The 14,233-nt window shown below is 38.6% G+C and overlaps 1 protein-coding gene across 1 annotated transcript in view; it reads right to left on the bottom strand.

Annotated features, from left to right (window-relative positions):
* The window catches only part of tubgcp5 (tubulin gamma complex component 5), a 69,721-nt gene that overhangs the window by 4,214 nt on the left and 51,274 nt on the right, over nucleotides 1–14,233 (bottom strand). The window contains 2 exon segments of the mRNA XM_070440348.1: nucleotides 11,028–11,128; nucleotides 13,325–13,413. Coding sequence (XP_070296449.1) covers nucleotides 11,028–11,128; nucleotides 13,325–13,413 — 190 coding nt within the window.

Raw genomic sequence — 14,233 nt, 5'->3', positions numbered from 1 at the left:
TAGATTTTAAGCTTAACTCTATCACGTGTTTTTCGAGTATGGATACAGATTTCAATTTTCTCTCCAGTTTAGTAAAGTTATTTCATACCCACTCCCTGCTCTCCCATTGAGAATATTCTCTCGAGTTTTTAATAGAAGAACTCCTCCTAGTTATTTTATCTAATTACCCTCCGCAAGTTTGTCAGTTATTATATATTAAGTATTATTTTCTACTCAGTTAGATTTTTTAACTCTCTAACGGTGCTCTCATGAGTTCTAAGAACACTCTCTCAGGTCCTCCGCCCAAGTTAAAACTCTCTTCAGTTTTTCACAGCTAAGATTACGTACTCTCATTTCTCTGACTTGTAAGATATGACTTTCTCTCAATCTAGTAATAACCCACCCCTCTCTCTCAGGGATTCTAGCTACTCTCCCAGTGTAGACTGCTCAATCAGAGCGCGTCCACTAGTAACACTCTCTCCAGTTTTTAAGGAATTTATTTTTACTCTTTTAACTAACCGTCTGTCACAGGTTTTGACTAGGAAAATTACTTACGCTGCAACAGATCCTTTAGTAATTACCCGCTCCTCAGTTTACTAAATATTCAACTCAGTTTGAAGTAATACGTCTTCTCAGCTCTCTCAAAAAATTAGTAATACCTCTCTCGGAGGGGTTACGCTACTACCTCTCGCAAGCCTTTAGTACCCGTCGCGACCCATACTTTCTGCTCAGGGAGGTATAAGTTACCTTATCAATCTCTCAGGCTTCTCAGTATCGGAAGGTCGTAGCGTAGTGAAGTATGTACTCGCAACGCGTTTAGTAGACCTATTACGTCCTGCAGGTGTTAAGGGATATAATATACTCTCAGTTTTTGAGTCAATATCTCGTTCAGATTATGTAATACTCTCTCAGCGCTGCTTGCACTGAATACCTTGGTCTCCAAGATTGAGGAAACATGTCCCAAAATTTCTTCGTCCGTTCAAGGGACGTGACAATAATCGTCCTTCTCAAGGGGGTTTAGTAATACTCTCTTCAAGTTGTCGGAAGTAGATACTCTCTCAAGAAGAATATTAGTAATACGTCCTCTGCCCAGGTTAAAGTTCGTTCATCCTACGCTTTTGCTCTGCTCATGAAGAGATCCCGCCGTCCAGCGTGTCTACATTATTCCGCTGCCTCTCCGATGTGTTCTTAATATGTTTAAGTCGTGCTCAGGCCCATGTTTGATGAAGAATAGGCCAGCGACGTCAGATCTCAGCCGCCGTCTGACCCAACGGTGAGATGTACTCAATACGGCCGCACTCAGGAGGATAGCTTGCAAGTGAAAGTACATCTACGGTAACGTACCTTCTCGAGGTTATGAGCTATAACAATCTCTGGCAAGTTTAGACTCTGCAGACATGCTCAGTAAGCCTTTAATGATATGAGCGCGAATGACTGTCTCTCAGGGATTTAGTTAATACGAATCTGCATTCTCCGGTGCATATTCTCTAGGGTCTCTAAATCTGTCGCCACGCTCGGCTGGGCCTCACGTTGTTGTTGTAATATGAGACGCGAGCCGCGCAAGAGACCTGCTTCCCAACGGGAGGGACAACGCGCAGGTAGAAGCGTAAAAGCTTCCCAGTTACTAAAAGCAGAAGACCGCCGCGAGAAGAGTATTACTGGAAAGTAAACGATGCGCCGCGCCGGGAGATTGTTACACCTCTCCTCTTTACCGCTCCTAAACTGAAAGAGGGAGATTGTTTACTCAACTGAGAGGACGAGTATACTCAACTTGAGGAATCGCGCGGCAGCCCCCGTGTATACTCATGAGAGAGTGTTAGCTAACACTGAGCGGCGGGGAGGGGAAGAGAGTGAGTTACTGGGCAAATGAAGAAGAACGGAGAGGAAGTGACCGTTGAAGTATTACTTAGACAGAGGAACGAGGTAGGAATGATTACTTTAGAACACAGACGACGAAAGTGAGAAAGGACGTAAGAACGAGGAAAAAGGGACGGAGAAATACATTACTAAAGCTGAAGAGTAATAATTACTAAACTGAGAGGAGTATTACCTAAACGGAGAGATATTGCCACAGACGGAAGCTTAGCAACAACAGACGAGACGAAACGTCAGAACGAAAAAAGAAAAGAGACAAAAGAAAAGAGGAGACGCAAGATATGACTCAACTGGAGAGAACGGAACTGAAGAGAAAGAAAGTATTACTAAACTGAGAGGAAAAAGTATTACAAACGAGAAGAAAGAGAGATAAAATATTACGGATAACTGGAGGAGAAGAATAAAGTGTACACAAAATAACGGAACTGAGAGAGTATTAACTAAACTGAGAAGAAAAAGTTAGAAAAATGAAATGTTACTCAACACTAGGAGAGTATCATACTGAGAAGATTGATTACTAAACTGGAGAGTACAACTGAGAGAATATTCAATAAGAGATCTGAAAAGGTATTACTAAACTTAACGAGAGAGAGTAGTATGAAAGTTATAAAACTGACGGAGAGTATTCTAAATTGAGGAAATGCAGCTAAAACGGAGGAATTAACTACTGAAAGAAATATTACTAAACTGAGAGAGTAATTTACTAAAAACTGAGGAGAGTAATTCTAAACTGGAGAGAGAGTACATTACTAAACTGAGAGATTCTAACTAGAGACAGAGAGTATTACTAACTGAAGAGTGTATAGATGATCGAAGTATTACTAAACTGAGAGAGTATAGGTTACTTAACTGAGGAGAGTTTACTATAAACAACTGAGAGAGTAGTTACGTAGACTGAGAGAGTACTTAACTAGAGAGAATATTAGCTAAACTGGAGAGAATATTACTAACTGAGGAATATTACTAACGGAGAATATACTAAACTGAGAGAGTATTACTAAACTGAGAGAGTATTACTAAACTTGACAGAGAGTGTTACTAAACTGAGAGAATATTACTCAACGGGAAAGAGTATTACTCAACCGAGAATATTACTCAACTGAGAGAAGTTATTACGTAGGACTGAGGAAGGTATTACTAAACTGAAGAGATTTACTAAATGGGAGTAGAGTATTACTAAACTCTGAGAGTATTACTAAACTGAGAGCGTATTACTAAACTGAGAGAGTATTTTAACTGATATACTGAAGGAGAGTATTACTAAACTGAGGAGAGTATTACTAAACTGAGAGAGTATTACTAAACTGAGAGAGTATTACTAAACTAGAGAGTATACAATAGAGAGAGCAGAAGATTATGTACTAAACTGACGAGAAATATTACTTAAACTAAGAGAAGTTAGTAGTAAAACTGAGAGAGTATTACTAAACTGGAGAGGTGTTACTAGACAGAGATATTTACTAAACTGAGAGAGTATTACTAACTGAGAAGAAGAGTGTTACTAAACTGACGAGAGTGTTATAAAACTGAGAGAGTATTACTAAACTGAGAGAATATTACTTAAACTTGAGAGAGTATTACAACTGAAGAATATTACTAAACTGAGAGTATTACTAAACTGAGGTATTACGAAACTGAGAGCTGAGAGAATATTACTAAACTGAGAGAGTATTACTAGATCAGAGAAGTATTACTAAACTGAGAGAGTGTTACTAGACTGAGAGAGTATTACTAAACTGAGAGAATATTACTAAACTAATGGAGCGAGAGTATTACTAAAACTGAGAGAAATATTACTAAAACTGAGAGAATATTACTAAACTGGAGAAGATACTAAAACTGAGAGAGCTACGAGAATATTTACTAAACTGAGAGAATATTACTAAACTGAAAGAGTATTACTTAGACAGAGAGTATTACTAAACTGAGAGGAGTGTACTAGACTGAGAGAGTATTACTAACTGAGAGAATATTACTGAGAGAGTTTTACTAACCTGAGAAGTATTACTAAACTGAGAGAATATTAACTAAACTGAGAGAATAACTAAACTGAGAGAATATTACTAAACTGAAGAGAGCGTGAGAGGTTATTACTAAACTGAGAGAATATTACTAAACTGAGAGAATATTACTAAACTGAGGAGATGTATACTAAACACTGAGAGAGTATTTACCTAAACTGAGAGAATATTACTAAAAACTGAGAGAATATTTACTAAATAGAATTACTAACTGAGAGAGTATTACTAAATGAGAGAATAATTACTAAACTGAGAAGAATATTACTAAACTGGGAGAATATTACTAAATTGGAGAGAGCTGAGAGATTATTACTAAACTAGAGAGAATATTACTAAACAGAGGAGTAGTAGTAAACAGAGAGTAATAGTAAACTGAGAGAAGTTTACTAAATAGAGAGATTACTAAACTGATAGAATATTACTAAACTGAGGAGGTATACTAAACTGAGAGAGTATTACTAAACTGAGAGAGTATTACTAAACTGAGGAGAGCTGTGAGAAATAATTACGTAAACTGAGAGAATATTACTAAACTGAGAGAGTATTACTAAACTGAGAGAAATTACACACCGAGCAATATTACTAAACTGAGAGAGAATATTACTAAACTGAGAGAGAATAATTACTAAATGGGGAGAGAATATTACAAACTGAGGAGAGCTGAGAGGAATATTACTAAACTGACCGAGAAATATTTCCTAAACTGAGAGAATATTACTAAAATGATGACATGATGAGAGTATTACTAAAACTGAGAGAATATACTAAACTGAGAGAGTATTACTAAACTGAGAGAGCTGAAGAATAGAATATTCCTAAACTGAGGAAGAAGAGAATATTACTAAACTGAGAGAGTTTACTAAACTGAGAGAGTATTACTAAACTGAGAGAATATTACTAACTAGAGAGAATATTACTAAAACTGAGAGAATATTACTAAACTGGGAGAATATTACTAAGTTGAGAGAGCTGGGAAGAGATTATTACTAAACTGAAGAATATACTAAAAGAAGAGTAGTAGTAAACAGGGAGAAAGTAATAGTAAACTGAGAGAGTGTTACTAGATAAGAGTATTACTAAACTGATAGAATATTAACTAAACTGAGAGAGTATTTACTACAGAAACTGAACTGAGAGTATTTATACTGAGGTGAAACTGAGAGAGTATTAACTAAACTGAGAGAGCTGAGAGAATATTACTATAACTGAGAGAATAATTACTAACTGAGAGAGTAGAAGAGTTATAACTAAGAGATAGTAAAGAGTTTACTAAACTGGAGAGAGAATATTACTAAACGAAGAGACATATTGACTAAACTGGAGCAGAGAGATATTAAGAACAACGGAATATACAACTAGGAGAAATTACTAAATGAGAGAAAGCTAATTATTCTAAACTGAGAGGAATATTTACTAAACTGAGAGAAGTTTACACTATTAAACTGAGGGAGAGTAAGAGAATATTCCTAACGAGAAAGAATATACTAACTGATGAGAAGTTACTAAACTGAAAGAGGGAGTATTACTAAACTGAGAGGAATATTACAAACTAGAGATATTACTAAACTGAGAGTATTCTAAATTAGAGACTGAAGAAATATTACTAAACGGAGAGTATTACTAAACTGAAGAGAGTATTACTAACGAGAAGATTACTAACTGAGAGAGTATTACTTACTGAGACAGTTTTACTAAACTGAGAGTGTTACTAGACTAGGAAGAGCGTACTAAACAGAAAATTATTATAAACTGAGAAGAAGAATTACTAAACTGGGGGAAGAGAATATTACTAAACTGAGAGAATATTACTAAACTGAGAGAGTATTACAGAACTAGAGGAGTGTACTCAACGGAGAGAGAGTTACGATAAAACTGAGAGATATGACTCAACTGAGAGAGTATTACATAGACTGAGAGAGTAACTAACTGAGAGAGTATTACTAAACTGAGAGAGTATTACTAAACTGAGAGAGTATTACTAAAACTGAGAAGAGAGAATATTACTAAATTGAAGAAGCAGAGAGATTATTACTAAACTGGAGAATATTTACTAAACTGAGAGAATTTACAAACTGAGAGATGTATTGCACAACGGATAGATTATTACTCAACTGAGAGAGTATTACTAAAAATGTAAGTATAACTGAGAGAGTATTACTAACTGAGAAGAATTTACTAAATGAGAGAGCAGAGATTATTACTAAACTGAAGGATATTACTAAACTAAGAGAAGTAGTAGTAAACGAGAGAGTATTACCTAATACTGAGAGAGTGTTACTAGACAGAGAGTATTACTAAACTGAAGAAATTTTACAAACTGAGAGTATACTAAACTGAGAGACTGAGAGAATATTACGTAAACTGAGAGAAATATTAACGCTAAACTGAGAGAGTAGTACTAATAACTGAGAGAAGGTGTTAATAACTGAGAGAGTGTACATAACTGGAGAGAGTTTAACGAACTGCGGAGAATAATTACTAAACGAGAGATCTGAGAGAATTTACTAAACGTGAGAGAGTATTTACTTAAACGGAGAGAATATTACTAAACTGAGAGAGCGAGTGACAGAAGAATATTACTCCAAACTGAGAGATATTACTAAAACAGAGAGTATTACTAATTCGAGAGAGTATTACTAAACTGATAGAGTATTACTAAACTGAGAAGTATTACTAAACTGAGAGAGTATTACTCAACATGGGGAGTATACTCAACTGAGAGAATATACTCACCGGAGAGAGTATATACTCATACTATAGTACTAAACTGAGATGAGAGTTGCAACGGAGAGATTATTACTCAACTGAATAGGTATTACATTAAAACTGATTATAAAGTAGTATAACTAAACGAGAAGGAAAAGAGAGAAAAGCAACGGAGAACAGAGAACGAAAGAGAGAGAAGTACAAACTAAAGGACAACGAAGAGAAGAACTAAAGAAAGCGACAAAGAAGAAAAAGAGAATATTACAAACTGAAGAGAGTATTACTAAACTGAGAGAGAGGTATAAACTTAAACTAAGAGAGAGTGTTACTAAACTGAGAGAATATTACTCAACCGAAGAGAGAGTATTACTAAACTGGAGAGTATTACTAACTGAAGACAGATATTGCACAACGGAGAGAGATATGACAAGTGAGAGAGTATTACTCAACTGAAGAGGAGGATAATACTAAACTGATATAGTATTACTAAACTGAGAGAGAATATAAATACTAAACTGAGAGAGTATTACTAAACTGAGAAGGTATAATATAAACTGAAGAGAACAGAGTTACTAAAACTGAAGAAGAATATTAAGACTCTGAAAACGGAAGACACAGAGAGAAAATATTACTAACTGAAGAGAGTGATTACTAAACTGAAGAGAGTACTATAGCACGAAGGAAAGAGATTATTACTCAACTGATAAAAAGTATTACTAAATTAAGAAAGAGAGTATATACTAAACTGGAGAGTAATTAACTAAAAACTGAGGAGAGTATTAAACTAACGAGTAGAAACTATGAGAAGATACTTAAACTGAGAGAGTAGTTACATAATAAACTGAGAGAATATTACTAAACAGAGAATAACTAAACGAGAGAGAGTATTATAAATGAAGAGACAGAGAGATTATTACTAAACTGAGGAGAAGTATACTAAACTGAGAGGTATTACTAAATGAACGAGAGCAGAGAGAATTAATTACTAAAACTAGAGAATATTACTACAATGGAGAGTTTACTAAATTGAGAGAGCAGAGAGATTATTACTAAACTGGAGAATATACTAAACTGAGAGAGACTATTACTAAACTGGAGAGTAGTATTACTAATGAGAAATAAATTACTCAACGAGAGAGTATTACTCAACTTGAGAGAGATTACTAAACTGAGAGATAATACTAAACTGAGAGAGCGAGAGAATATACTAACTGAGAGAATATTACTAAACTGAAGAGGTATTACTAAACTGAGAGATATCCACTATTATTCTACAATGTAGAAAATAGTAAAAAAGAAAGAATAACCCTGGAAATAGTGTTCTAAAACTTTTGACTGGTACTGAATGTGGACGCATGTGGCATTAAAGCAATTTACCCCAAAAACAACTTCATATAGTTGTGCTTGTCATAAAGATTAGAGGACTCATGCATTTGACCCGTTTAGGACATTGCACCATTTTAAAAGTTGTGCAACTGGTGGGGATTCTTAAGAGCTGAAGAAAAAATATACTACTTTAAAATGGAGATGGCCTCAATGGCACTGCCTATGCTGTCACATACTTAATGACACACATGCAACAGATGAGTCTTGGGTCTCTATTGCCTCTTAGGCCGTTAATATGCGGTATCTGCCCTCTCATTGGCTAGTAGAATGGCCCACCTCATCTCTTCTGCCTTCCATCTTTGAGGACATGTAAATTTCATTGTTAAGAGCGGTCACTCGAATGTGTTGTCAATATAACAGACTACTTTGACTTCATCCACTAGGGATGGCCGGAAACGACTTACAAAGGGAAGGGCTGTAAACACACTCCTCAATGAATGCTACATCAGTATACATTACAGACTTATTTCTAAAAGGGATTCAATTGTTTCCCCCCCCCTCATCAATCAACATACAATACCCCATGACAAAGCAAAAACATGTTTTTAGAAATGTTTTCAAATGTTAATAAACTTAAAATTAAAATTCACATTTACATAAGTATTCAAACTTTTACTCAGTACTTTGTTGAAGCACCTTTGGCAGCGATTACAGCCTTGAATCTTCTTGGGTATGACGCAACAAGCTGGGCACACCTGTATTTGGAGTTTCTCCCATTCTTCTCTGCAGATCCTATCAAGTTCTGTCAGGTTGGATGTGGAGTGTTGCTGCACAGCTATTTTCAGGTCTCTCCAGAGATGTTCAATCGGGTTCAAATCCAGGCTCTGGCTGGGCCAGTAAAAGGACATTCAGAGACTTGTACCAAAGCCACTACTGTGTTGTCTTGGCTGTGTGCTTAGGGTTGTTGTCCTGTTGGAAGGTGAACCTTCGCCCCAGTCTGATGTCCTGAGCGCTCTGGAGCAGGTTTTCATCAAGGATCTCTCTGGACTTTGCTCCGTTCATCTATCCCTTGATCCTGACTAGTCTCCCAGTCCCTGCAGCTTAAAAACATCCCCACTGCATGATGCTGCCACCAACATGGCTTCACTGTATTGTTATATATATATATCTATATGTCTATAATCACCGTAGGGATGGTATTGGCCAGGTGATGAGCGGTGCCAGGTTCCTCCAGACGTGACGCTGGCATTCAGGACAAAGAGGTCAATATTGGTTTCATCAGACCAGAGAATCTTGTTTCTCATGGTCTGAGAGTTATTTAGGTGCCTTTTGGCAAACTCCAAGCAGGCTGTCATGTGCCTTTTACTGAGGAGTGGCTTCCGTCTGGCCACTCTACTATAAAGGCCTGATGGTGGAGTGCTGCAGAGATGGTTGTCCTTCTGGAAGGTTCTCCATCTTCACAAGAAACTCTGGAACTCTGTCAGAGTGACAATCGGGCTCTTGATCACCTCCCTGAGCAAGGCCCTTCCCCCGATGCTGTTGGCCAGAGAGCCAGCTCTAAGAAGAGTCTTGGTGGTTCCAAACTCTTCCATTAGAATGATGAGGCCAGTATGTTCTTGGGACCTTCAATGCTGCAGACATTATTTGTGTACCCTTCCCCAATCATTGTGCCTCGACACAGTCCTGTCTCGAAGCTTTACGGACAATTCCTTTGACCTCATGGCTTGGTTTTTGCTCTGACATGCACTGTCAACTGTGTAACCTATAATAGAACAGGTGTGTGCCTTTCCAAATCATGTCCAATCAATTGAATTTACCACAGTGGAGCCAATCAATTGTAGAAACATCTCAAGGATGAATAATGGAAACAGGATGCACCTGAGCTCAATTTATCTCAATAATATTTATGTAAATAAGGTATTTCTGTTTTTTATTTTAAAATTTGCTAACATTTCTAGACCTGTTATTGTGATGTCATTATGGGTATGTGCCTGTAGATTTCCTCATCAAACAAATTATTCATTTTAGAATAAGGCTGTAAAGTTTTTAAAAAATTGATAAGAAAAAGTTAACGTGTCTGAATAGTTTCCCAACTGTAATAATATGTAGAATAATGTATAATGGTCAGTTTGATTTAATATTTAGTTCTTATGTTTCTATTAACCCGTACATTTCAATGAACTAAACTAACACCAGGGAGAAATACATCTGCGATATTAAACATTATTATGATATTCTGGATTGACAGTGTTCCAATTGCTAAATTAACAAATGTACAAATGCAAACAATCAAAAATAATCTCACCAGAAATCAAAATCCAACAACTAACAGCAGTGCAGAAGCCTACAAATGGATGACAACGCCTAAAACAGCTTCAAAATCAACAACATTTACAGCACATTTGTACAATACTTCTGTATTGTCTTGAGAGGTATTGATGCATAGGACATCCATGAATTTAGGAGACTGGTGAATAATGTCTTTCCGATTGCTAGTGGAGAAACAGACCGCGTTGTGAAGGGTCTATCACTTCTGGCTCTATGATGTCAACAACAACAACTACAGTGTATGCATCCCAAAGCCACTCTATTCCCTAAGAGCCAAAAGTAGTGCACTTTAAAGGGTGCCCATTGAACGTAGCCAGTGTTGTAGAGTTCGTGAGGTGGTGGGGGGAGGTCAGGTGTATTGGGGGTTGAGGGATCTGGGGGTCGGGTGGGCGGAGGTCTGGTGGTCTAGGGGTCAGGTGGTCTGGTGGCGCAGGTCTGGGTCGCGGGGGGGGTCAGAGTGTGGGTGGGCGGAGGGTCTGGTGGGGGGCAGAAAGAGATGTTTCTTCTCTCAACACTGCTCAAAGCCAGCCATCAGAAGACAGGGCAAGGGACTCCACATAAAGAGAAACAGAGAAAAAGACTGGTCAGGACACCCTTCAACAGCAGACACCCTTTCAACAGCAGACACCCTTCAATAGCAGACACCACTCAACAGCAGACACCCTTCAACAGCAGACACCCTTCAACAGCAGACACCCTTCAACAGCAGGCACCCTTCAACAGCAGGCACCCTTCAACAGCAGACACCCTTCACACAAAACTCGTAATTTAACAGATCCGTGTGTAACCTACAGTGTGGAAATGACCCGCGGCAGACAGCTTTGTTTAGTATAGTCACCAGGAACATGTGACAGTTCTTGAAATCAGATTCCATCTTATCAATGGATTCGATCCTGGAAACAACAGAGGAACACCATTTTCAATGTTAAATCAAATCAAATGTTATTTGTCACATGCGCCGAATACAACAGGTGTAGACCTTTATTTATGTATTTAACCTTTATTTAACCAGGTAGGCCAGTTGAGAACAAGTTCTCATTTACAACTGTGACCTGGCCAAGATAAAGCACAGCAGTTTGACACATACAACAACACAGAGTTACACACAAACAAACGAACAGTCAATAACACAATAGAAACATCTATGTACAGTGTGTGCAAATGTAGAAGAGTAGGGAGGTAAAGCAATAAATAGGCCATAGAGGTGAAATAATTACAATTTAGCATTAACACTGGAGTGATAGATGTGCAGATGATGATGTAAAGTAGAGATACTGGGGTGCAAAAGAGCAAGAGGATAAATAACAATAAGGGGATGAGGTAGTTGGGTGGGCTATTTAGAGATGTGTACAGGTAGTGATCGGTAAACTGCTCAGACAGCTGATGCTTAAAGTTAGTGAGGGAGATATGAGTCTCCAGCTTCAGTGATTTTTGCAATTCGTTCATTTCACCAAACCGTGAAATGCTTACTTACTTACAAGCCCTTAACCAACAATGCAGTTCAAGAAATAGAGTTAGCTGTCCTCTATACCAGGCGGTGTCAGAGGAAGGCCCTAAACATTTTCAACGACTCCAGCCACCCAAGTCATAGACTGTTCTTTCTGCTACTGGACGGCAAGCGGTACCAGAGCACCAAGTCTTGGTCCAAGAGGCTTCTAAACAGCTTCTACCCCCAAGCCATAAGACTCCTGAACAGCTAACCGAATGGCTACCCAGACTTTCTGCATTGCCCCCCCTTCCTTTTCTAAGCTGCTGATACTCTGCTATCTCTGCATAATCACTTTAACCTACATGTACATATTACCTCGACACCGGTGCCCCCCCGCACATTAACTCTGTACTGGTACCCCCTGTATATAGCCTCCACATTGACTCTGTACCGGTACCCCCTGTATATAGCCTCCACATTGACTCTGTACCGGTACCCCCTGTATATAGCCCCGCTATTGTTATTTACTGCTGCGCTTTAATTATTTGTTATTCTTATCTCTTACTTTTGTTTTTTAGGTATTTTCTTAAAACTACATTGTTGGTTAAGGGCTTGTAAGTTTCACTTTAAGGCCTACACGTGTTGTATTCGGCGCATGTGACAAATAGAATTTGATTTGATCACACAGCCATTGAGTGGGACAACATTCCAGTGGACAATCAACAACCTGATGAGGCAAATGGTGGTCACACCAGACAAATCAAATCTAATTTTATTTGTCACATACACATGGTTAGCAGATGTTAATGCGAGTGTAGCGAAATGCTTGTGCTTCTAGTTCCGACAATGCAGTAATAACCAACAAGTAATCTAACCTAACAATTCCACAACTACTACCTTATACACACACAAGTGTAAAGGGATAAAGGATATGTACATAAAGATATATGAATGCGTGATTGTACAGAACGGCAGATCTTTATGTACACGGACTGGTTTTCTGATCTACATCTCTACCTTTTTTTTTTTTTTTAAGGTATCTGTAAGTAACAGATGCATATCTGTATTCCCAGTCATGTGAAACCCACAGATTAGGACCTAATTAATTTATTTCCTTATATGAACTGTAACTCAGTAAAATCTTAGACATTTTTACAGTTTTGTGCAGTGTAATATGCCAATCGAGTGAGTATACTACATGAAAACAAAATATTTACATTTTTTAAATAATTTTCCTCACGAGAGGATTACTATATCTTAAATTCTGTGAAGGTTATTTAATAGTTTTTACAAATGCAATATAAATTTAACGAAACAAATATCCTGACCAGAGGATAACCATATCTTTAAAATTCTGTTTAGGTTATTTAATAGTTGAATATATTAATTTAACAGCATCACCAGCTATGTTCCAATCGCCGGAAGGAGGAAAACAATCGCAACAAATTGGACTCGCCGTTGTTTCCAGGCATCATAAGGTGAATACAGGCACGATTCTTACAATAATTAGCAGAATAACATTCATTGTAAAATGAAAAGGAAAGACCATGAGAAAGTCAGGGGTCCTTTCAAGACAGATATAATCTCTACTTAACAGAAACACATGAGATTGATTGTAAAATCATAATTGATGATTTCTCTAATAAATGACACCACTCACTTCCACGCTCCAAAGCCAACCTGCCAGCGGTCTGAGAAGATGAGGACCAGATTGAGAACCTTCATGATCGCCTCCTTCACAAAGCTCACCTGGAGACAAAACATCCCCAGTTACATTATGAAAACATTCAATATTGTGATGCGTTCCAGTGTTGATCTCTGCAGGGGTTTCTGTGTTTTCTCCAGCAGGACTGCATCGCCTTCCCTCAGGAGATGGACCATTTCTCCATGGGGAGAGGAGGACTGCATCGCCTTCCCTCAGGAGATGGAGCATTTCTCCATGGGGATGAGGAGGACGCAGACAACCCTGTCCCTCAGGAGATGGGAGCATTTCCCGATGTGGGGAGAGGAGACCAGCAATCAGTGCTCTCCTCAGGAGAATGGACTTTCTCTTCCATGGGGAGAGGAGACGTCGTGCTCGCCTTCCCCAGAGATGGACCATTTCCCGGAGGGAGAGGAGGACTGCATCGCCGTTTCCTCAAGGGCGATGGACCATTTCTCCCATGGGGAAGGACAAGCTTCTCTTATCATGGTGGACAACATACAGCTAGGCGACAGGTATCCATCTAGGCGGACAGTATCCATCTAGGCGGACCCAGGGTCACCTCTAGGCGGACAGGTACACATCTAGGCGGACAGGTACACTCTGGCGACAGGTAACATCTAGGCGACAGTACACATCTAGGCAGACAGGTACCCATCTAGGCTGACAGGTACACATCTAGGCGGACAGGTACACATCTAGGCGCGTACAGGCTGACAGGTCCATCTAGGCGGACAGGTACACATCTAGGCGACAGGTACAATCTAGGCGGACAGGTACACATCTAGGCGGACAGGTACCATCTAGGCGGACAGGTACATCTAGGCGGACAGGTAACCATCTAGGCGGACAGGTCACATTAGGCGG

This window comes from Salvelinus sp. IW2-2015, unplaced genomic scaffold (genome assembly GCF_002910315.2).
Source record: "Salvelinus sp. IW2-2015 unplaced genomic scaffold, ASM291031v2 Un_scaffold2449, whole genome shotgun sequence".
NCBI classification, from domain to species: Eukaryota; Metazoa; Chordata; class Actinopteri; order Salmoniformes; family Salmonidae; genus Salvelinus; species Salvelinus sp. IW2-2015.
The sequence above is the reverse complement of the archived record's forward strand: the minus strand, read 5'-3'. Positions and strand labels throughout refer to the sequence as shown.